The sequence below is a fragment of the Callithrix jacchus genome, chromosome 1 (assembly GCF_049354715.1).
Source record: "Callithrix jacchus isolate 240 chromosome 1, calJac240_pri, whole genome shotgun sequence".
Classification (NCBI taxonomy): domain Eukaryota; kingdom Metazoa; phylum Chordata; class Mammalia; order Primates; family Cebidae; genus Callithrix; species Callithrix jacchus.
This window is the reverse complement of record NC_133502.1, coordinates 55,175,402-55,197,087: the sequence shown is the minus strand read 5'-3', so window position 1 is coordinate 55,197,087 and position 21,686 is coordinate 55,175,402. Positions and strand designations below refer to the sequence as shown.

General features: G+C 36.0%; 1 protein-coding gene across 11 annotated transcripts in view; it reads left to right on the top strand.

Moving 5' to 3' along the window:
- Window positions 1-21,686, top strand: part of TDRD3 (tudor domain containing 3) — a 328,644-nt gene that overhangs the window by 199,695 nt on the left and 107,263 nt on the right. For 10 of the 11 annotated variants that reach the window (XR_013526711.1, XR_013526719.1, XR_013526714.1 and 7 more), the window contains 2 exons: window positions 11,772-11,932; window positions 19,781-19,922. The exons of the other annotated variant lie outside the window; for it this stretch is intronic. Coding sequence is in view for 7 of the 10 variants with exons in the window: in XM_035296730.3 (XP_035152621.3) it covers window positions 11,772-11,932; window positions 19,781-19,922 (303 nt within the window). In the remaining 3 variants the exon portion in view is untranslated. The remainder of the gene's footprint in view (window positions 1-11,771; window positions 11,933-19,780; window positions 19,923-21,686) is intronic. 11 annotated transcript variants of the gene reach the window in all.

Genomic DNA, 21,686 nt, shown 5'->3' with positions numbered 1-21,686 from the left:
CTGTAAAAAGTGTGAGTGGAGGTGAGTGTGTTAGGGAAGCTGTATTTTGCAACTGCTTTTCTGAGTTTTTCAGGGCATGCGTTATTTTTCTCAGATATTACCAAGTCTTAGGACTGCTGTTGCAGCTCATAGGCTAAAAATTATGGAAAAAGTCATGATTAAAAGGAAGTATAACTGTTAATATTCTTAATATTCTTCTTCTATTTTAATACCTTACTGTAGCTTTTTTTAAACCAAGGTGTAAAAGTTAATAATAAAATATAGTTTAGTTGAAAATACTTTGTTACCAATACAGCTACCTGAGGACCTCATGTACTGCTATGGAGTTCTAACTGTACACTCTTTCAGTTCTGTGTTTATTTTTTTCTAAGTTATAAGAATGACAAGTTATACCTGCCTTTTTAAATGTAAAACTATGATTAAGACCTAATTTTCCCAAATATGAGTGACTGTGTCAAACCTCAGCAGTACTGATATCAACCACAAGATGGCTTCACTGCCTTAAAATTCAAAGTGAATGTTCTCTTGCCCTTGGACAGTCTAGAAATTGGACGTTTTTAAAAAAAGGAATTGAAAAAAGTTTTGAGTTTTGATTTAATAGAATAATATCATGGTTCCTATATGTTGATTTAGTCTGCGTTAAGTAATACAATTTGTTTCTTTTAGTAAGCTATATATTAAACAACTACTTGTAATTTTAGAAAAAATGGATTACTACAACTCTTATGCTTTATTTGTAAGTCCTTATTGCTAATTACTAATAGGAATTCTGTGGAGTTTCAATAGATACTCTTTTGGATAATTGAAAAATAAGCTATTCACCCTTACCTTTTTTTTTTGGTTCCAAGGAACAAAAAGAAGTGAGAATAGGAAAAGTGTTACTTTTGGCTGGTAGTCCCTCATGCTTTCATTGTGTTCATTTGTTATAAATTACTTTATGATTGAATATGAGTAACTTATATGCCGTACTGTTATTTTGAGGGTTAAAAGGAGACTTTTTACTTTAAGGGAATCTTAAGTTTGGGAAAACCTATTCAAGATTATGTTGTCAATTTCTTAATTATAAGGCATTTATTAAATGTTTTAAAAATTCCTAAGAGGTAGTAGATCTTCTAGTTAGTATACCACTATATAATTCAGAAAGTTTAAATTTTATTATTTATTTTCCACTTAAACTCCCTTGCCACATATGAATATCATTTGAAACATTTGAGATTAGGATTAGGTACTGCCTTCCATACAGGTATTTCTTCCAATATTCTTGATGCTTTTCATCAGCTCCCCTCTTGATCTTTTTTTGGCACTACCAAAAAGATCTACCTTACCCAGGGTTTTTAGTGAATTCTCTACTAAGCTAAGTGAATTTCTGGTTTTTAGTGAATTCTCATAATCATTGTTTTGTTTTTCTTCTGTCATTTGTTGAGGACCTACTCTATGCTAGGTCCCGTGTTAAATGATTTATATGTATTATCTATACAATATTCAGAACAACACAAAAAATATAAACTATTAAAGCCTTCCCTTTTAGAGTTAAGGGAATTGCACCTTCCCTAAGTTCACAGTTTTTTTTTTGTCACTGTAGCACCTGAGTGTCCTTCCCTCAGCTGTCAGACAAATGGCTCTTTATTTTTCAGATTCCAGCTGAAGAGTGACCCTACTTCTCTTCTAAGTTTCTTGACCTCTTAGGGGAAGAATTAATTTTTAAATATGAATGTTCTTATTGCCCTTTACACCTACGTCTGTTTTTAGTATGTAACAAATATTATCATGCTTTTAGGATATACACTACAAAGAAGACAGGCTGTGCCGTGAGATAGATCTGAATTGGAGTGCTGATTTGCCTCTTACTGACTGACCACTATTAAAAGTACTTTACCCTCTGTCATTAATTTTCTTATTTATTATACACAGATATTCTGAATGTGCTTTATCTATCTGGAGGTAAATTAAAGAACTTATGTAAAGATCCTGCTACATTTTCTGGTGTATGTCTAGGAAGCGCTAAGTAAATTATAGTTAAAGCACTAGATTTTTTTTTTTATCCGTTTCTGTATGTATATTTGTGCTAAGTGATAGCAATATAGAGATCAAGATAGCCTGTCTTCTTGGAGCATATAGCCTAATGAGAGATTGAGAAACCAACAATGTCAATGTAGTTAAACAAATGCTATGTCAAAGGTGTGTACAATAAAGGGGCAGCTGTTTCAATTTAGTGAAGTTATTAGGTTGCTTTTCTTGCTAGCCTGTTAAGCTTTTAGATATGTGATATTCAATTAAGGAATGGTGGTTAGATGCCCCATATGGGATCGTATTTAAAATATTAGGGTATTGATATATGGTACATACACAGATTACACATACACACCATATTTAATATTTTCTATTATGCAAAACAGCTCCTTTGTAGTAGAAACTAAAGAATCGAAAATAAAGCTTTACAGATATTCACTGGTAACAATACATGGAAGATAAGTATAGTGGATATTTGTAATTTTTTAAACCTGAATTCTCTCCCTGTGTTTGGGGGAATTTCGTATTTTAAGAGTCTTGGTAACAGAGAAGAAGAAAATGCCAGATACTTTTCTCCCAGCCTCCTTTGCAGCTATGCTAGTCAGGTGTAGCTGCTTTGAAGTTGGGCCATTTACACACACAAAAAGCAGGAACTATGGAGACTCCTGTCTAGTAATAGTTGAAGCTCCAGCAAGATTGTTTCTGGAGTCGTAGCTGCAGGAGTGCCAGAGTAAGTGTCCAGAGCTAATGAGATCACTGGTACAAGGCATAGTGTTAGATGCTTGCCGTTGGCTGGATCCAGCTTGTTCCAGCTCGTGAAGTTGATTGTTGGCATCTTTCCCCAATTTAGAGTGCAATAACATCCAGCTGATGGTTGTGGTTGGCCATGGAAATTGGCACAACTTACCGAGTAGAGTGGCTTTTTCCCTGTCTCTTTACCAGAAGTATTTTACCAACACACCTCTGCATGCGTTTAACAGTTTTCCTAAGGAATATAACCAGGAATGAAACTCACCTGCATTGTGGAATTAAAGTAAACTCTACTTTACAAGATAATGCCAAATTATCTTGCAAAGCACTCGTATCAGCTTATGTTACCTTCAGTATTGTATATGAGATTCAGTTGAGCCATATCTTTTGTGGCACTTGAAATGATCAAAATTTTCTAATCTCAATCTGTCCCCTGCGCATACAGAGTTTTCTAATCAAATGATTAAGACTTAAAATATCATGTTGGAGTTTTGATTGAAATTGCATTGAATCTGCATATTAGCTTAAAAACATCTTGATATGATATGATATTACCAGTGAAATGTTGGTAAAATGCTTCTCTGAAGAGCAAAAAAGAGCCCTGACACATAGGATTTGCCATTTTCTATGGTATAAATATTCTCTGTATGGCTGATTATAAGCTATGTTATGAAATCACTGAACCTGGAATTAGGAAGAAATCTACATAAAGAAAGCTCTTGTGAGCTGGTATAAGCTGGCTCCAGCACAACCCTGGATTTATCTCTTCATTTATTAATTCTTTCTATAAACTTTTATAACTTATTGGAAGTATATACGCTGTGCATCTTTTGTAAGCTTTATTACTGGATCTTTCTATTTTTGTTACTGTAAATGGTGTTTTAGAAATTTTTTAAATTACTATTTCTATCTGTTACTGGTACATGGAAAGGCAGCTGATATTTGTATATTGATTGTAATTCTGTCACCTTCCAGTTACTATTCTTATATTATTATATTTATTATATATTATTCTTATATAGTCTTATATTCTTTTTATTATTCCAGTTATAATTTTAAAAACACCATTCATAATATAAGAACAATATATTATTCTATATATTCTTTTATGTTTCTCTATAGATTTGCCTTTTCTTGATATTTCACATGAATGGAATCACATTATAGCTTGTTGTATCTATCATTTAGTGTAATATTTTTTAGGGTAATCTGTGACATAGTTTTTCCTATTTATTGGTGAGTAATATTCCATTGTGTGGATATATCACATTTTGTTCTTCCACTTACCATTAGATTGGTGCAAAAGTAATTGCGGTTTTTGATACTACTTGTGTCTTATTACTGTTATCAGTTCTTGAATTGTTGGTTTGTGCCTTTACTCTTTGCTTCTTGATCACCCTTGTCAGTTTTCAATTTCATGAGTCTTTGTTACAGTAGACTTTGTTAACGTTCTTATTGTATTTTTAGTTTGATTCATTTATTTTTCTCCTACCTGATTTGAACTCATAGCTTTTTTTTCTCAACTTCTTAGTTCAACTCAGTTTTACTTTTTCAAAAATAGGTTTTAAGATATACCAAAGAAACTATACAATACAAAATTTAACAATGAATTTAAAGTATATAGCAAAAGCCAAATATGACAATACACATGAATAATATTTAAAATAAGCCTTTCAATCCTAGAAAACTAAAATGGGGAGAACTTTACTGAAGGGTAACATAAAAAAATGAGGACTAATAGCAAGGAACAATTCTAAACATTTTCCCACAGATTGACTAAGCCTCAAAAAGACAGCTGAGGAAAATGATTAACATGTAGTTTTTATTTCTTCCTAGTCAATTCAGTTCTACTTAGATAAATCTAGTTACCAATTAATATATATATATAAATTAGAGTAACTTTTTTTCTACTCAATTACTATCATTTTTTCTTTTTCACCTTTTTCCTAATTTTCTCTAGCAACACTGTTCCTTTGGTTTGATCAGTTGAACTCAATAGGTTTGGTACCTAAAATGAGTATCAACTCTTATTGTAATAGCACTTGGGAAATGCAGTCCTTGAAAAGGCAAATCTTTAACCAAGGTGCTTGACAAAGTTAAGTATCCATTCTCCATATGACAGTGTCTCCCATGTTAATCACTAGAATAATGGCCGCTCTTGGCTAGATCAAATGATCCTGTGTGATACTGGAATGCTCCCTGGTGAGGTGCTGTAGAGCTATGTGCACAAACACCCACCCATTTAAGCTTCCAATAAATACAAAGCATCATTTTAAACTATTTCAGTAGAATAAATTAAAAATATTCCATTTCTGTTGGCCTGCTTTGCTTTTTGAGCTGGTTTGGAGTGCCGTTCTGGATATAGAAGACAACTTCTTAGTTCAACTCATTAATTTTCTTTTTCAGTTTTCTTTATTTTAAGGCTATTAAATTTTTTTTTCTAGCACTGATTTAACTATACTCCTGTATTTATATAGGAAATATATGTGTATTTACATATTTATAAATATAACTATATATTCAGATATGAAGATTTTAAACATGGTACTTTCATTATTTAGTTCTAAATATTTTTCAGTTAATCTTATTCTTTATTTTGATTACAGAATATTAGATTTTTTGGTTACAGATTTCTAATTCAATTACATTGTGATCAGAGGATTTGGACTGAATGATAGCTCTATTTTGAAATTTGTAGAGTCTTTATGGCTTGTTATGTATTTGTAAATGTCACATGTATGCTTGAGAAAATACTTGTTTCTGTTGGGTTTAAAGTTCTATATAAATTTTATAGTTTAGGCTTATTATTTTGTAGTCGTGTTTGATAATTACAAATTCTCAAGTCATTAGTGACTTAAATTTTTTTTTTATTTTATGTTTCTCAATCTTTGTAACCTGTTTCCTTGTATGTCTTATGATAGATTGTTAGGATTTCATTTTTCTTGATCTTTCTGTGTGAGGATCATGGCCACTTGAATCAGAAATGCTGTTTTTTTAAAGAAGGGATATGTGCTTGTTTCTGCCTTGAGCTAGTGGGGGTGCTGTTGACTTACAGTGAGTTAAAGTGCTGGCTAAGTTTAACTTTGCCCCTTTGCCACTAGCCCAAAGCTGAAACTCTTGGTTGCAGTGTTGTTACTGCAAGAAGCAAACATACATCTTCTCTGGAGGAAAATGTCCAAATTGGGGTTCCCCAGAGATAGGCATCTCTGTGTAACATCGGGAATGTTTCTGAAATATCTAACGATGTATAGTTGTTTATTATTTTTGTTTTCTTGGGTCTGATACCATACTTAGAATGGTACAGGGAGTGTGTGACAAATCAAACTTTATTTTTTTTTTCCTCTCTTCCTATCCCATGCCTATGTTTATTTATTAAAGTCAAATTGTGTTAAGGTGATATTGAGTTGCTGGACAGAGAAAGTAGGTAAAAAGGAGGTTGTGATAAATGCTATTTAAAGCTTCTCTTTCAGGCTTTTAAAGAAGCTGTAGGCAAAATTCGTATTTCTTCTTCCAGTGCAGTTTTTTGAAACATTGCCCTGTTGCTTGGGCCTCAAAGTAAAGATGTGAATAATCTAGTCAAAAACCTCCCTTGAAATAAAAGAATGGATGAAAAAATGAGCCCTAGGAAATCTCCCCTGAAGCCACTGGAAATGCTTTTGGAAGTAGTAATAGGGTAGAGAAAGAAATGAATTGTGACTTTAAGTAGATTAAAAAAACTATGGAAGATGAAACTATTTCATTTTCTCCTTATTTTAATTTACTTCGCAATAATGGAGCATTGATTGGAACTGAATCATACTTACAGATTCCTTTTGGGTATATACTTTGTTTCTAGGGTTGATAGAGAATGTGATGCTTATGTTGTAAGGTATATAGATTAATTTCTTTCTCAAGGAAATTAATAAGATTACAAAAATAGGTCAGGTGTGGTTGCTCACGCCTGTAATCCCAGCACTTTGGAAGCCAAGTGTGGATCACCTGAGGACAGGAGTTCGAGACCAGCCTGGCCAACGTGGTGAAACCCCATCTCTACTAAAAAAGATACAAAAATTAGCTGGGTATGGTTGCTCACACCTGTAATCCCTGCTACTGGGAAGGCTGAGGAAGGGGAATCACTTGAACCTTGGAGGTGGAGATTGCACTGAGCCAAGATCAAGCCATTGTACTCCAGCTTGGGTGACAAAGGGATTCTATGTCTCAAAAAAAAAAAAAAGTTTACAAAAATAAATGGCTGGCATATATTTTCAGACTAAGTGTCTTAAATGGTTTCTAGAGTTAAGAAAAAAAATCCGTTGTGTTTATCCAGGTGTGATTATACTGTACAGAATTGGTCCCCTGTCATCCAAACTTTGGAGAGTCTGATACACAAGAATGTTATTTAGTATGATCAGTAAATTAATAAACTAACAACCGTTTAAATCTAATATTTTATATCAGTTGGTATAGCTAGTTAGGAGTTTAGATGACAGAGGTGTTCATCTACCTCAGAAGAAGGAATGATGCCTGGATTAACAGCCTAAGAGGATATTTCTAGCAGATACTTAATATTGTTTCTTAAAGTTAGAGATGCTTACCTGGAGGCACAATGATACATCATTCTAAGCCATTAAAACTTTTTATAGTAATTTATTTTGGTTGTTTCTTATTACTCATACAAAAGAGAAAATCAGATTAAAGAAAGCTTGGGTGATCAAAATTAATCCTTTTTATTATTTTTATTTGAAATTGGTATTTTTTTTTTTTACTTTGGATTTGCTCTTGACAGTAGTTAAGAAAGATTTTGAAATTCTTCTCTATTTTGTGGAGGTTTTAGATGATTTTTTTTTTACTTTTATTTTTTATTTTATTTATTTTTTTGGTCTTTTTAAAATTGCATTTTAGGTTTTGAGGTACATGTGAAGGACATGCAAGATTGTTGCATAGGTACACACATGGCAGTGTGATTTGCTGCCTTCTTCCCCATCACCTATATCTGGCATTTCTCCCCATGCTATCTCTCCCCAAAGATGATATATATATTTTTTGAGCCAGGTTCTCACTCTGTCACCTGGCCTGGAGTGCAGAGGCACAATCATGGTTCACTATAGCCTCCACCTCCCAGGCTCAAGAGATCCTGCCATCTCAGCCTCCCCAGGTAGCTGGGACTACAAGCACACACCACCATGCTTGGCTAATTTTTGTACTTTTTGTAGAGGTGGGGTTTCCCTATGTAGCGCAGGCTGATCTCAATCTTTTGGGTTTAAGCAACCTACCCACCTCCATCTCCCAAAGTGCTAGGATTATACGCCTGAGTCACTCTGCCCAGCCTTAAGATGATTTTAGATTCAGGATTTAAGATCTTAGAACCATAACATTAAAAAAAAAATTATTATGTATATTTTGTTTAGGTCCAGTACTTCCCTATGTTTTAACTACAGAGTATAAGAAACTGAATATTGTAAGCGAAATAATGAAAAAAGTCATTATATATACTGGTTTACTTATAGAATATTTCTAAACTGTGGAACTACTAACTTAAGGCTTAATGATTCAAACTAAGAAGTGACAAGAGGTTCTGTAAAATTTATGGGTTTCTTAGGAGGATTTAATGAATAATACCTCCTTTTCTATTTTGGTTTTGAACCAATTAACAAGAGTGACATAAGTGGGCCAAAATAACTTTATTACTGATTAAAATATATTTTGAAGATGTGTCTTAGTGGGGCAGCCAAATGGACACATTAACTGAACCACAAAACATGTGGCTTGTACACTCACTCATGGAAGTGCCAATCCAGTGAGGAGGCTGAATAAGTGCCCTTGCTCATGTTCCCTAGCTAGGCTAGATCTCAAGAAGAAGATGAGTGAGGCTGAGGCTAACATACAGTATTTTCTTCACAATCAGGTAACTTATTCCATAAGCGGGTATATTAATTAGCTGAGGCTGCTGTAACAAATTACCACAAACTTGGTGGGTTAAAACAATGGAAATTTATTTTCTCACAGGTTTGCAGGCCAGAAGTCTAAAAGGATCAGCAGGGTTGGTTCCTGTTGGAGGCTCTGAGGGAGTATCAGTTCCATGCTTCTCTCCTAACTTTTCGTAGCTGTAGTGGTCCTTGGCCTTTTTCGGCTTGTAGATGCATAACTTTAATTTCTGCCTTCATTTTCACATGGTTTTTATACCCTGTCTCTCTCTGTTTCCCTTTCTGTCCTAAGGACACTCATCATTGGCTGTAGGGCCCATATTTCACAATGTTCTCATCTCTAGATCCTTACCTTAATTATATCTGAAAACAGCCTTGTTCCCAAATGAGGTCACATTTATAGGTTCCAGGTAGACTTGGCTTTTGGTGGGGCCCCTATTTAACCCACTAAAAGGAGTGGAGAGGCCAGAAGTTGGATTAATTAAATAAGTAAAGTTGCTGCTTGCTTGGAATTCAGCACTTGGGACAGGTGTTTCTCCCTATCCTGCATTCCCCAGATCTTTATTCTCATAGTCAACCAGATGTAGGAGATCACCAAAATAGTCCTATTCCTGCCCTATGTTTGCGTCATTGGCATATCTTCAATTTGTCTTTCTTTGACAGAATCTTTTAAAGTGACTTACCCATTTTATGAGCATTAGAAGGTAAAACTAGGTAATGTAATACATATGACGGTTTAACTGTGCACAAAGAACAAGCAGTTTGTCACAATACATTGAAAACAAGGGAAGGTGTCATGCCAACACCCAGGGATTTAGAACTACCAAAATTCCACAAAGATGCCTAGTTACCTGTGTTGTATGGATTGTATGGATTGAATAAGGGGTACGATTATAGCTCTGGATATCAAATATTGGTAAAGTTGGACTTTTTTTGGCTACTAAACATCACATAAAAGCAAATGTTTTCCTCCTACATTTGAATGGAAACATAGTGCCTAGGATGCACGAGTCTCACTTTGGAACACATAGGCCTAGATCATCACCAACTGTGTGGTGGGTTTTTTGCAATGATGTAAGTGGCCTAACTGTGCTCTCCACGTATAGAACACTTGAAATATGGCTAGTATGACTGAACAATTGAATTTTAAGTTTCACTTAATTTTAATTAAATGCAAATTTAAATAGCAACATGTGGCTGGAGGATTGTATTGGACATCACAGACTAGATATTTGTCAATGCCTAGGCTGAAAATATTGGGTACTAAAATAAACAGAATTATGACTTTACAATAACTATAACATGCCCGTGATAAATGTCCTTATTTTAATGGCATTAACAAAACCAAAAGAAAAAGTTTATCCTGAATTAGCAGCTTATCTATACTTGTTAAGAGTTTTGGATTTGCTTCAACTTGGAATTTTTTTTCTTAAGTGAAAATTAGATGAAATTTTAGATTCTCTTTTCTAATTATATTCTCTAGGCCTAAATTTATTGTAACAAAATTATTCCTTTTTTAGGCAAAATACTGGTAAATATGGAGTAGAAATTTTTCAACCTGGGAACATGCTTGCTCAAGAAATTTAGTGTAAATATTTGCAGTCATTTTACATTTCTCTTTGCTGAAAACATAAATTAATATGAACAGAAAAATTTTACTTAAAAGCCTATTTTTAAGAAAGTCTTTCTCCCCTAAGGTATAATAATACTTAAAGATGTAGAGGTTGTCACTTTAAATTTATTTTTCAGACATGTAAGCGGATTCTACTGTTGTTTCTCAACTTTGCTCTAAATATATTTGTTTTATTTTTATATTTTTATCTTTGATTGAAATTTGGCTAACACATATAGCATTAGATTTAATATCAAAGTTAAAGTTTTTATTTTAAAAATGAAAATGTGAAAATATGTTAATTACAGCTCATACTTCTTGAACTTTATGTAGTTTTGGTAGTATTGTATTCTTCATGTATACCAGAAGAGGGTGCACTTTAAACATGATGTCTTTGAATAGAAAGCATTCTTTTGTTGTTGTTGTTTTTTTGAGACAGAGTTTTGCTCTTGTTACCCAGGCTGGAGTGCAATGGCGCGATCTCGGCTCACCGCAACCTCCGCCTCCTGGGTTCAGGCAATTCTCCTGCCTCAGCCTCCTGAGTAGCTGGGATTACAGGCACGCGCCACCGTGCCCAGCTAATTTTTTGTATTTTTAGTAGAGACGGGGTTTCACCATGTTGACCAGGATGGTCTCGATCTCCTGACCTTGTGATCCACCCGTCTCGGCCTCCCAAAGTGCTGGGATTACAGGTGTGAGCCACCGCGCCCGGCCCGTTGTTGTTTTGAGATGGAGTCTAGCTTTATCACCTCAGGCTGGAGTGCAATGGCTTGATCTCAGCTCACTGCAACCTCCACTTCCCAGATTCAAGAGATTCTCCTGCCTTAGCCTCCCGAGTAGCTGGGATTACAGGTGCACGCCACCATGCCCAGTTAATTTTTGTATTTTTAGGAGAGACACAGTTTCACCGTGTTGATCCGACTGAGGTCACAAGCTCCTGACCTCAGTTGATCCACCTGCCTCAGTCTTTCAGGTGATCTGCCTGCCTCAGTCTTTCAAAGTACTGGGATTACAGGTGTGAGCCACCATGCCCAGTCCAGAAAACATTTTTTTGGACTGCTGCCATAAATTTGATTCCCTTAAAAAAACTTCAAAGTTCTTTATTTTCAAAATATCCCTTAATGTGCAAGAAGGGAGAAGCAGGATGTGTGTGTATGATTTAGCGTACATAAGACTAACAAATCAATAAATAAACCTTTCATCCAGAAACATATCTTTGTTTTTCTAGGGTTTTCTTTTCTCATTACCTTCTGAAAATAAATTCAGAATTATTAAAGAAAAATTATTCTTCAGGAGACCGTTTTGAAGTTTTTTGTTTCAATATCAAAACAAACAAACGCCTGATAATATATAATTTCAGTTTCGCTCTTAAGTGAAGGTATTACAAATCATAAAGCATGACCATTAAGGAAAAGAGAAACACTATAAATGAAAGTACAGCCATGAATAGAGTTTCATGACTAGAAAGTGATTTTTATTCTTTTGTGTTTTGACAGCTTGAAGGTCCATGTGTTTTGCAAATTCAAAAAATTCGCAATGTTGCTGCACCAAAGGATAACGAAGAATCTCAGGCTGCACCAAGGATGCTGCGATTGCAGATGACTGATGGTCATATAAGTTGCACAGCAGTAGAATTTAGTTATATGTCAAAAATAAGGTGATTGGCACTTTATTTCGTGTATTTGTTATAGAGTGTTGAAGGTGCTATTCAGTGGAATAATTTAAGAATTTAGAAAAGGAGGAATGGACACTTACATTATAACTTTTCAGAGGAAATTAGAGAGCTTTGCATTTCTGCTTTATCTGTATAAAAATAGTTAAGAATAATATGGCCTGGGGATGTGGGTCATACCTGTAATCCTAGCACTTTGGGAGGCTGAAGTGGGTGATCACCTTAGGTCAAGAGTTCAAGACCAGCTTGACCAACATGGTGAAACCCTGTCTCTACAAAAATACGAAAATTAGCTTGGCATGATGGCGGGTGCCTGTAATCTCAGCTACTCGGGAGGCTGAGGCTGGAGAATAGCTTGAACCTGGTAGAGGGAGGTTGCAGTGCACTGAGATCATGCTGAGGGAATGTGTTCTCCTTCCGGGTCCACAAGGGGGCGTAGTTTTAAGGGTAAGAACTTCCTAGCGCCATGCCCCTTCCCATCTGTCTTCTTCCGGGAAATTTAACAGTTTATGTTTAAATTTTACCGGCACAGGAAGAAACTAAGAAACTCTTTTTGTATATTTAGTAGAGACAGAGTTTCACCATGTTGGCCAGACGGAGGTCACAAGCTCCTGACCTCAGGTAATCCACCTGCCTCAGTCAGTCACCCCAGTGGAAGTTTAAAGGAACTCCTTTCATTGGCCAGAGGAACTTGGGGAGGTGGGGAATTTCTCCCATGATAAATTCCCCTGCTCCTTCACCCACACCGGATTTCCAGCTCTCTGGAATCCCCTCCCACATAGTGGGAGCTCCCTTTCCTCTCTTGGAATCCCCCCCGCCCCGCCGGTCCCTTCCACTCTCTTCATGGAAATTTTTCTCTCTTCTCCTTTTTTCCCTCTTTTCTCTACCTAAATAAAATCACCTTTCTGCAACACTTCTTGGGTCGGGTATTTACTTTACAAGCTTACAGTCCCCTCTCTCATCCTTGAAATAGCAGAGACCAAGAACCTACAACATTTTTGTGGGGGAGCTGTGCCTTACCCGTACCCTAAAAACCCGGTTACAATACCATTGCACTCTAGCCTGGGTAACAGAGTGGGACTCCAGCTAAAAAAAAATAAAATAATAGAAAAAAAAAATCATAGTTAAGAATGTAGTTACTTCTTGATTCAGTGTTAATTATAAAAAAATTTATGATGTTCTTGTAGGAAAGTAATATTTTTAGTTTTGTCTGATATTTTAGGTTACTCAGTTTAGAACAAACAATTTTTAAAAATATGGTTTCATCTTTGACAATTCATTAGCTATATATAATAGTGTGTCCATCATACTGTTTAATGTTCTTGCAGTTTTATAGGCTAATGAATTTTCCTAGGAAATGATTGAAGTCAGGGAGGTTTGTGACTGACTTCAGTCATTTGCTAGGAAATGTTTTGGAGTGATTTTCCAAATCCTTCATTTGGTTATTTTAATAAGAGACTTTCAGAGTCGTGCCCATTGGAATGGAAGAAAGCAATAAGAAGGAAGGGAAAGTGTCCCCTTTATCTTCAGTGTTTCCATTTGGCCATTCTGAGCTCTGTTTTCTGAGGTGGTAACTTCCACTAGATATTTGCATCCCTCCTCCCAACTGGCTTTTTTGGTCTTCTTTGTCATTTTATATGCTTACATTTGCAGCTCGGCTCCTCAGCTTTTTTACTTAATATGAACTCCTATATCATACTTTTCTCTTGATCAGGCATTTATCAGGTGTTCCAGCCCTTTACCAGTGTTGGAGGTACAAAGGTAAACAGGGTTTAGATTTCAGCCTCTTAGTAGCTCATATGCTAATGAGGTAGCACTTAGGCATGCAAATATTATAAGAAATATATAAACTGAAATGACTAAGAGTCCCGAAAATTACTTCTGCCTAGGGTAACCAGGAGTGGGTTTAAAATATGAGTAAGTGTTTTAAGGCAGGGAGGGAATAGCACATGCAAAGAGACAGTGGTCTGACAACAGAAATACTGAGAAGTTACATTTGGTGGAGCATAGGTGATTTAGAACAGTGGGTATGTGAGAAGAAATGTGGTAGGTTGAGGCCTTGTATGATATCTTCAGTGATTTCTTTTTTCTTCTTTCATCTAGTATCTGCATCTGGTAAATGAGGCCCCCTCCTCAGAAGATGTATGTTTGTCTAAAATGTTAATTCCTGTACACTAAGGGAGATTTGTTGACCCTGTGATTATGTTGTCTTCTTTTTGAAGAGTAGGATTCCTACTTTTGTGTAGAAACAGCTTTTCAAATTATGACAAATTCAGTAACACCCCTTGCAAGGGAGCTCACAGATGACTCAGAAGGAAGACTTACCATGTAATGGCTCACTCATTTTATGGCTGTATATTTCTCTGAGGAATAAAAACACAAGGTCTATTTAGCATTGGGCAGTTGTAGCATTGGGAAGTTGTAGCCTACTCTGCCCAATGCTGTCTACTGTCATCCCTTGTTGAATTTATTGCAGCTTGCCAACTGAAAAAAATTGTCATATGTTCTTCACTCATCATTGAAACAGCTTGCCTACTTTTGGTGCCATAAAAATGACAAAATAGCTCTTACATGTAAACAGTTTGAAAGATATTTTACCAGATAGGTTTGTAGTTATCTTAGAAGGAAGATGAAACAACTCTCTAGATAGGATAAACCAGATGCTGATACAGAGGTGTTACCTTTCATAGGCTTTGCATTTCTCTGAGGTGCTTGTTTCTACTCTTCTGTCCTACCTTCTGCCCCATCCCTTGCTAGTTTTTTTTTTTTGAGACGGAGTTTCGTGCTTGTTACCCGGGCTGGAGTGCAATGGCACGATCTCGGCTTACCACAACCTCCGCCTCCTGGATTCAGGCAATTCTCCTGCCTCAGCCTCCTGAGTAGCTGGGATTACAGGCACGCGCCACCATGCCCAGCTAATTTTTTGTATTTTAGTAGAGATGGGCTTTCACCATGTTGACCAGGATGGTCTCGATCTCTTGACCTCATGATCTACCCGCCTTGGCCTCCCAAAGTGCTGGATTACAGGCTCGAGCCACCATGCCTGGCCTAGTTTTTTTTTTTTTTAATTGCAATGAAGAGAGATTAAAGGAACCTTGGGATGCCAATAAAAATATTAACCAAAATATGTTTTCTTAATAAGAATTGATTATGGTTCTGAGGGTGATAGTAAAAATTGTATTAAAATTTTAGTCCCTAAGTAAAAAGAACAGAGCTGGAGGTCTCATATTTATTACCTGGTTTCAAACTACACTACAAAGCTATAGTAAGCAAAACAGCACGGTACTGGCATAAAACCAGACACATAGACCAATGGAACAGAATAGAGAACCCAGAAATAAATCCATAGACTTATAGCCAACTCATTTTCAACAAAGGTATCAAGAACATACATTGTGAAAAGGGCAGTCTCTTTAATAAATGGGTCTAGGAAAACTAGATAACCATATGTAGAAGAATGAAATTTCCATCTCTCACCATATAGAAAAATCAACTTAAATGTGGCCAGGCATGGTGGCTCACACCTATAATCCCAGCACTTTGGGAAGTCAAGGTGGGCAGATCACCTGAGGTCAAATGTTCAAGACCAGCTGGGCCAACATGGTAAAACATGGTGGTACACACCTGTGATCCCAACTAGTCGGGAGGCTGAGGCAGGAGAATCACTTGAACCCAGGAGGCAGAGTTTGCAGTGAGCTGAGATCATACCATTGTACTCCAGTCTGGGCAACAAGAGTGAAACTCTGGCTCAAAAAAAAAAAAAAACCACTTAAATATAAGACATGAAAGTATGAAATTACTAGAAGAAAACATTGGAGAAATGCTTCAAGACATTGGTCTGGGCAAATATTTTTTGGATAAGACCTCAAAAACATAGGCAACACAAGTAAAAGGTAGACAATTGGGATTATAAAACTAAAAAGCTTCGGCACAGCAATGGAAACAATGAACAAAGTGAAGAGACTACCTACAGAATGGGAGAAAATATTTGCAAACTATCCATTTGACAAGGGATTAATATCCAGAATATATAAGGAGCTCAAATAATTCAATAGCCAAAAAAAAAAAAAAATCCAAATAAAAACAGACAAAAGACCTGAATAGACATTTCTCTAAAGAAGACATACACACAGCCAACAGGTATGTGAAAAAATACTTAGCATCACGAATCAACAGAGAATGCAAATCAAAACTACAGTGAGAGAACATCTCACATTGTTAGAATGCCTATTATCAAAAAGACAGAAAACAACTGCTATAGTTTGGATATTTGACCTTCCAAACCCTATATTGGAATTTGATCCCCAGTGTTGGAGGTGGGGCTTAGTGGGAAGTATTTATGTCATGGGGGAGCAGAGCCCTCATGAATGGCTTGGTGCCATACTTGCAGTGAGTGAGTTCTTACTCTGTTAGTTCCTGTGAGAACTGGTTGTTAAAAAGAGGCTGGCATTTCTCTTCTCTTTCTTGCTTGCTTTTGTCATGTGATCTGCATATACCCCTTTGCCTTCTGTCATGAGTGAAACCCTCACCAGAATTGAATGCTGATGCCATACTGCTTGTACAGCTTGCAGAACTGTTAGCCAAATAAACCTTTCTTTATAAATTACCCAGCCTCAGGTATTCCTTTATCGCAACACAAATAGACGAAGGCAATAGCAAATGCTTTTGAGGATGCAGAGAAAGGGGAATGCTCAAAGACAAATATTGCATGTTCTCACCCATGTGGGAGCTAAAAAAAATTGATCTCCTGGAGATAGAGAGTAAAATGGCAACTGGGCAGGATAGTGGGGAGTGAGTGATAAGAAGGGATTGGTTAATGGGTATAAAATACAGTTAGATAGAAGGAATAAGATTCAGTAGCATAATAGGGTGACTATAGTTAACAGTAATTTACTGAATATTTAAAAGTGATTAGAAGTGTAGATTCTTAATGTTCTCAGCAAAGAAAAGATAAATGTTTGAGGTGATAGAAACCTCAGTTACCCTGATTTGATCATTACACATTGTATATATGTGTCAAAATGTCACATATACCCCCAAAATATGTATAATTGTGGTATCAAAAAATAAAAATTTAGCCCCTATTTCCTTTTGTGGGAGTAGAACTTGTATTTAATCTGGTGAGACTATCAATTGTTCCAATGAAATTGTAGGTCCAGCTTTGACTACATAGTCTTAGGTAAATACTCTAATTCATTAGCAGTTTCTTTAGAGGAAAAGAGTACAGTAGTCTGGTGTCCTTAGTGTTTATTTTTATTTATCCCTATACATTGACTGTAAGAGTTATGAAAATCTGGATTTGCTGATTGTCTGGAATTGGGAACACTTCTTCACTATTGTAATTGTACTCAGCTGTTGCTGATCTTGAAGGCCAATAGATGGTTCTAAGTTTACTGCATTTACCACCACAGAGCTGTCTACTTAAGGGTTAGGTTAGGCAGGGCTGTTTATGACCATTCATTTTGTCAGTTGTGATTGATCACTAAAAATGATTAGGCTTGGAGCTCTCAAAATAATTTTAATGGCTTTATTGAGATAGCATTGATATATAAAAATTATATATATATATATAAAATGCACAGAATAATTTTAAATATATAATCTATCTTACTCTGTATGGCCTCTTTAAAGTTTTAAAATCAGACATCCTCTATTTCTTCTTTTAGTAATTATTTTATCAATTATCTTTCTCCAAAAAGGCCGGTGATATTAGCACTCTCATTGATTTGCTCTTGCATATATTAGCATGTGGTGAATTTTATGAGGTTTTTAAGATGTGAACAGTGCAAAGCCATTTCAGAATATTTTCTAATTTATCCTAAGTTTAGGACAGACTTTACCTTAGAAGTACTATTTGCAGTACTTTACTTCTTGCTGTATGTGAGGAAAGATAGGGTGGGGCTTGGTATATATGCTTTCATTTTAGAACAAACCTAAGTGACAAATGGATTTCTTTCCTTGTTTTCGTTTGCCAAAGAGTTGGTAAGAGGGTAAACATTTTGTCTCTGGTTTTCTGTAAAAGGAGTCATGATCCAATCGACTGCTGTCACCTTCACCATTGAAGTTTTTAAATCCTGAGTCAAGCCAAAAAAAAAAAGGAAAGAAAACCAGACCAAAACAAAAAAACATAGCCATGCCAATCTCATTTTGTTTTCTGTGCAAGTCAGTGGGTTGGAGGGAGCATCCCACAAAGTTCTACAATGTGGCTGAGGACTTTGATTGTACATTGTTCTTTTTTTTAATAGTCATTTCAAATATTGTGAAATGCATCGTTACAGGAAGTTCCTTGCCCTCCCGAAAGCCACCCCACTTCTCTCTAAGGACAATGGTCCAGTCCTCTTCCGCGTCCACACAGGGGAGATATTTACACACATTGCTTTTGTGTAAATTATGTAATGCAATTTTTTTTTTAATCTTTCCCTTAGTTCTTTTTTATTTTATTTTATATTTGAAAGATGTTAGCCTCTGTGGCTACCCCTTTTTTGTCCCCCAACTTGAGATGTAGGAAGGCTTATGGTCTCCCTAAGAGTGGGTGGAGGCAGCCAAGGCTTACTTGTACACTGACTTGAGACCAGTTGAATAAAAGTGTACACCTTAAAAAAAAAAAAAAAGAGCAATGGTGTAATGTTTGCCCCATATCTGATACTATTAGCCTATTATAGAAATGTTCTTTTAAGTTAGTATATAAATAGCTTAAAATTAGAATATAAAAATCCTTTTAAAGTTTGTACATGAATAACTTTCATTTGATCTTTGACTAGATGGTGAACAAAAAAAAGCATTATTTTGTATAAATTACTATGGCTCGTAGAGATGTTAAATTTGTAGGTTTATTACTGGTCAGCTAGCTTCTGTATTGAAATTCAATCTTCTAACCAAAAAACAGTATTTTTTGCTGTGCACAGCTAAAGTTCAGAGAAAAAAATGTCAAATCTTATATTTGTATACCATAACATAGTTGAAAAAGTATTTTATGTTTTTATTCTATTTATCATGTCTTTATTTATCCCAACTTTGTGACATGTTTTGTCCACCTTTTTTTTTTCTTTTGCAAGTTAAGATTAAAGCTCATTTCTCTGTCATTGAGATAGAAAATGACAGTCTTGGCCAGGTGCAGTGGCTCACGCCTGTAATCCTGGCACTTTGGGAGGTTGAGGCAGGTGGATCACTTGAGGTCAGGAGTTGGAGAGCGGCCTAGCCAACATAGTGGAGCCCTGTCTTTACTAAAAATACTAAAATTACCTGGTCGCGGTGATGCACGCCTGTAATCCCAGCTACTTAGGAGGCTGAGACAAGAGAATCACTTGAACCCGGGAGACAGCCACTGACCATTACATGCAAGGAGCTTGGGTGACAGAGTAAGGCTCTGTCTAAACAAACAAGCAAACAAAATCCCAGTTTTGTTCCTGGTCCTCTAACTTCCTCTCTGGGGGTAGTCAGCCTCCTGAAAAATTAGTTTCAGTGTTAGCACATTTTGAAGAACCTGATTAGGTCATAATATGAAACTGAATTCTAGGTTTGGGAAAGAACTTCAACGTGTTTTGTTTTTGTTTGTTTGGATTTTTTTCTTTTTAATTTTTATTTTCAGTTCCGGGGCACATGTATGTGTAGGATGTGCAGATTTGTTACATAGGTGATGTGTGCCATAGTGGTTTGCTGCAGCTATCAACCCATCACCTAACTATTAAGTCCAGCATGCATTAGCTATTTTTCCTAATGCTCTCCATCCCCCACTCTGCCACCCTCAAAAGGCCCCAGTGTGTGTTGTTCCCCTCCGTTTGTCCATGTGTTCTGAGCTTCAGTGTGTTTTTAACTCTTTTCTCTTTGCTTTAGCCTGAACACACCACCTGGAACTAAAGTTAAGCTCTCAGGCATTGTTGACATAAAAAATGGATTCCTGCTTTTGAATGACTCTAACACCACAGTTCTTGGTGGTGAAGTGGAACACCTTATTGAGAAATGGGAGTTACAGAGAGTAAGTGTAAATTATGGCTTAAACTTTTGAAACATTACACTGTTTTTTATTGCATTAAAGAGCTCTTTCAGTAATGAAGGGTAAAATTAGTTCATTGTGTCAGAGTTGAATAGAATGGAATATGATTATCTATAGAGAAACTACCTTTGTTTAAGCATATTGTTTCTCTAAAGTAGATAGAATTTTTCAATATTTGTTACATTTTATTGCTTATATTTAAACATTCTTTTCTGACAAGTTTCAAAACTGTCAAGATACCAGTTATAAGCTATGTATAATTTATGTGTATATAATTCTTTCTGCAAAAAACAAAAGTGTGTATATATATGAATATATGTATACCCGCCTTATCTACATACACACATATGTGCAAGTAAAAGCAAGTTAGAATTTCACTATAATGAAGGAGTTCCTGTTGTGCTTGACTTCCTAGTATCGTTTGTTGATATTTTCCCCTATTTATAGTAACAGTATCTTCATCCTTCCAGTCATTTAGGTTATCTTGTGATTAATTGTTCCTCTGCTTTACTTCCAGCAACCATTTCTGTTGATCCATTGCAGTCAAATCTCATATCACTTACTTGCTCTCCAGTTCTTATTATTACTGTAGTTTAGATCTTTAGTATAGTACCCTTTTGACTGTCTATCCACAGATCCTTTCTCTATCTTCTGATTTATTTAATGTACTTCCACCAGATTTTCTTTTGTCAGCATGGTTGAGACCATGTCACACCCTGCTTTTATTTCAAATGCTTTAATTTGGGATTGAATACCATTTGTAATCTAGCTCTAGTTCCAGTTTTCATTTCATTTTCAACTTTCTAAATTCTTCCATGTAGATCTTGTTGTAACCAAATGGAATTGCCTTATCTTTCTTTGATTCTCTATGCTTTTCTCAGTTATACATTTTTAATAAAATGTTTTCCCACTTTTACACCATTCATCTTGTTTTCTCTCTTCTGATCCCTGCATAGCCAAATCATCCCTGTGCTTTTAGACCCAGATCAAATAATTGCTTCTTCTCAAGGTGAAGTACTTCTTCCTTTATTGAATTCTTTAAACATTTTATTCTTCTTCACAGTGTATTACTTTTTACCTATCACTAAAATTCCGTTCATTTCTCATCTCCTTAAACACGTAGTATGCTTTGAGGCCAGAATTTTTGTTTGTATCATTATTCTCAAGTTCTGCAAATGTTTGTTGAACAATGTATAGATATTATGCTGGGGCCTTGCATCTGTATCTCATGTTATCTACTAGTAGTCTTTTTTTTTTTTTTTTTTTTTTTTGAGACGGGGTTTCGCTCTTGTTACCCAGGCTGGAGTGCAATGGCGCGATCTCGGCTCACCGCAACCTCCGCCTCCTGGGTTCAGGCAATTCTCCTGCCTCAGCCTCCCGAGTAGCCGGGATTACAGGCACGCGCCACCATGCCCAGCTAATTTTTTGTATTTTAGTAGAGACGGGGTTTCACCATGTTGACCAGGTTGGTCTCGATCTCTCGACCTCGTGATCCACCCGCCTCGGCCTCCCAAAGTGCTGGGATTACAGGTGTGAGCCACTGCGCCCGGCCTCTACTAGTAGTCTTTATAAGGGCTGTTAAATAACTTACTTTATGATTAGACAGATGATGGATCTGAACACAATCTCAGACCATTTTCTTTTGTTATACCACAGCAGCCTTTTCACAATCTCCAAAGCAGTAGTGTTGAACTTTACATGTAGTGTACATCATAAAAAATACTTATGGTGTAAATGAATTACAAA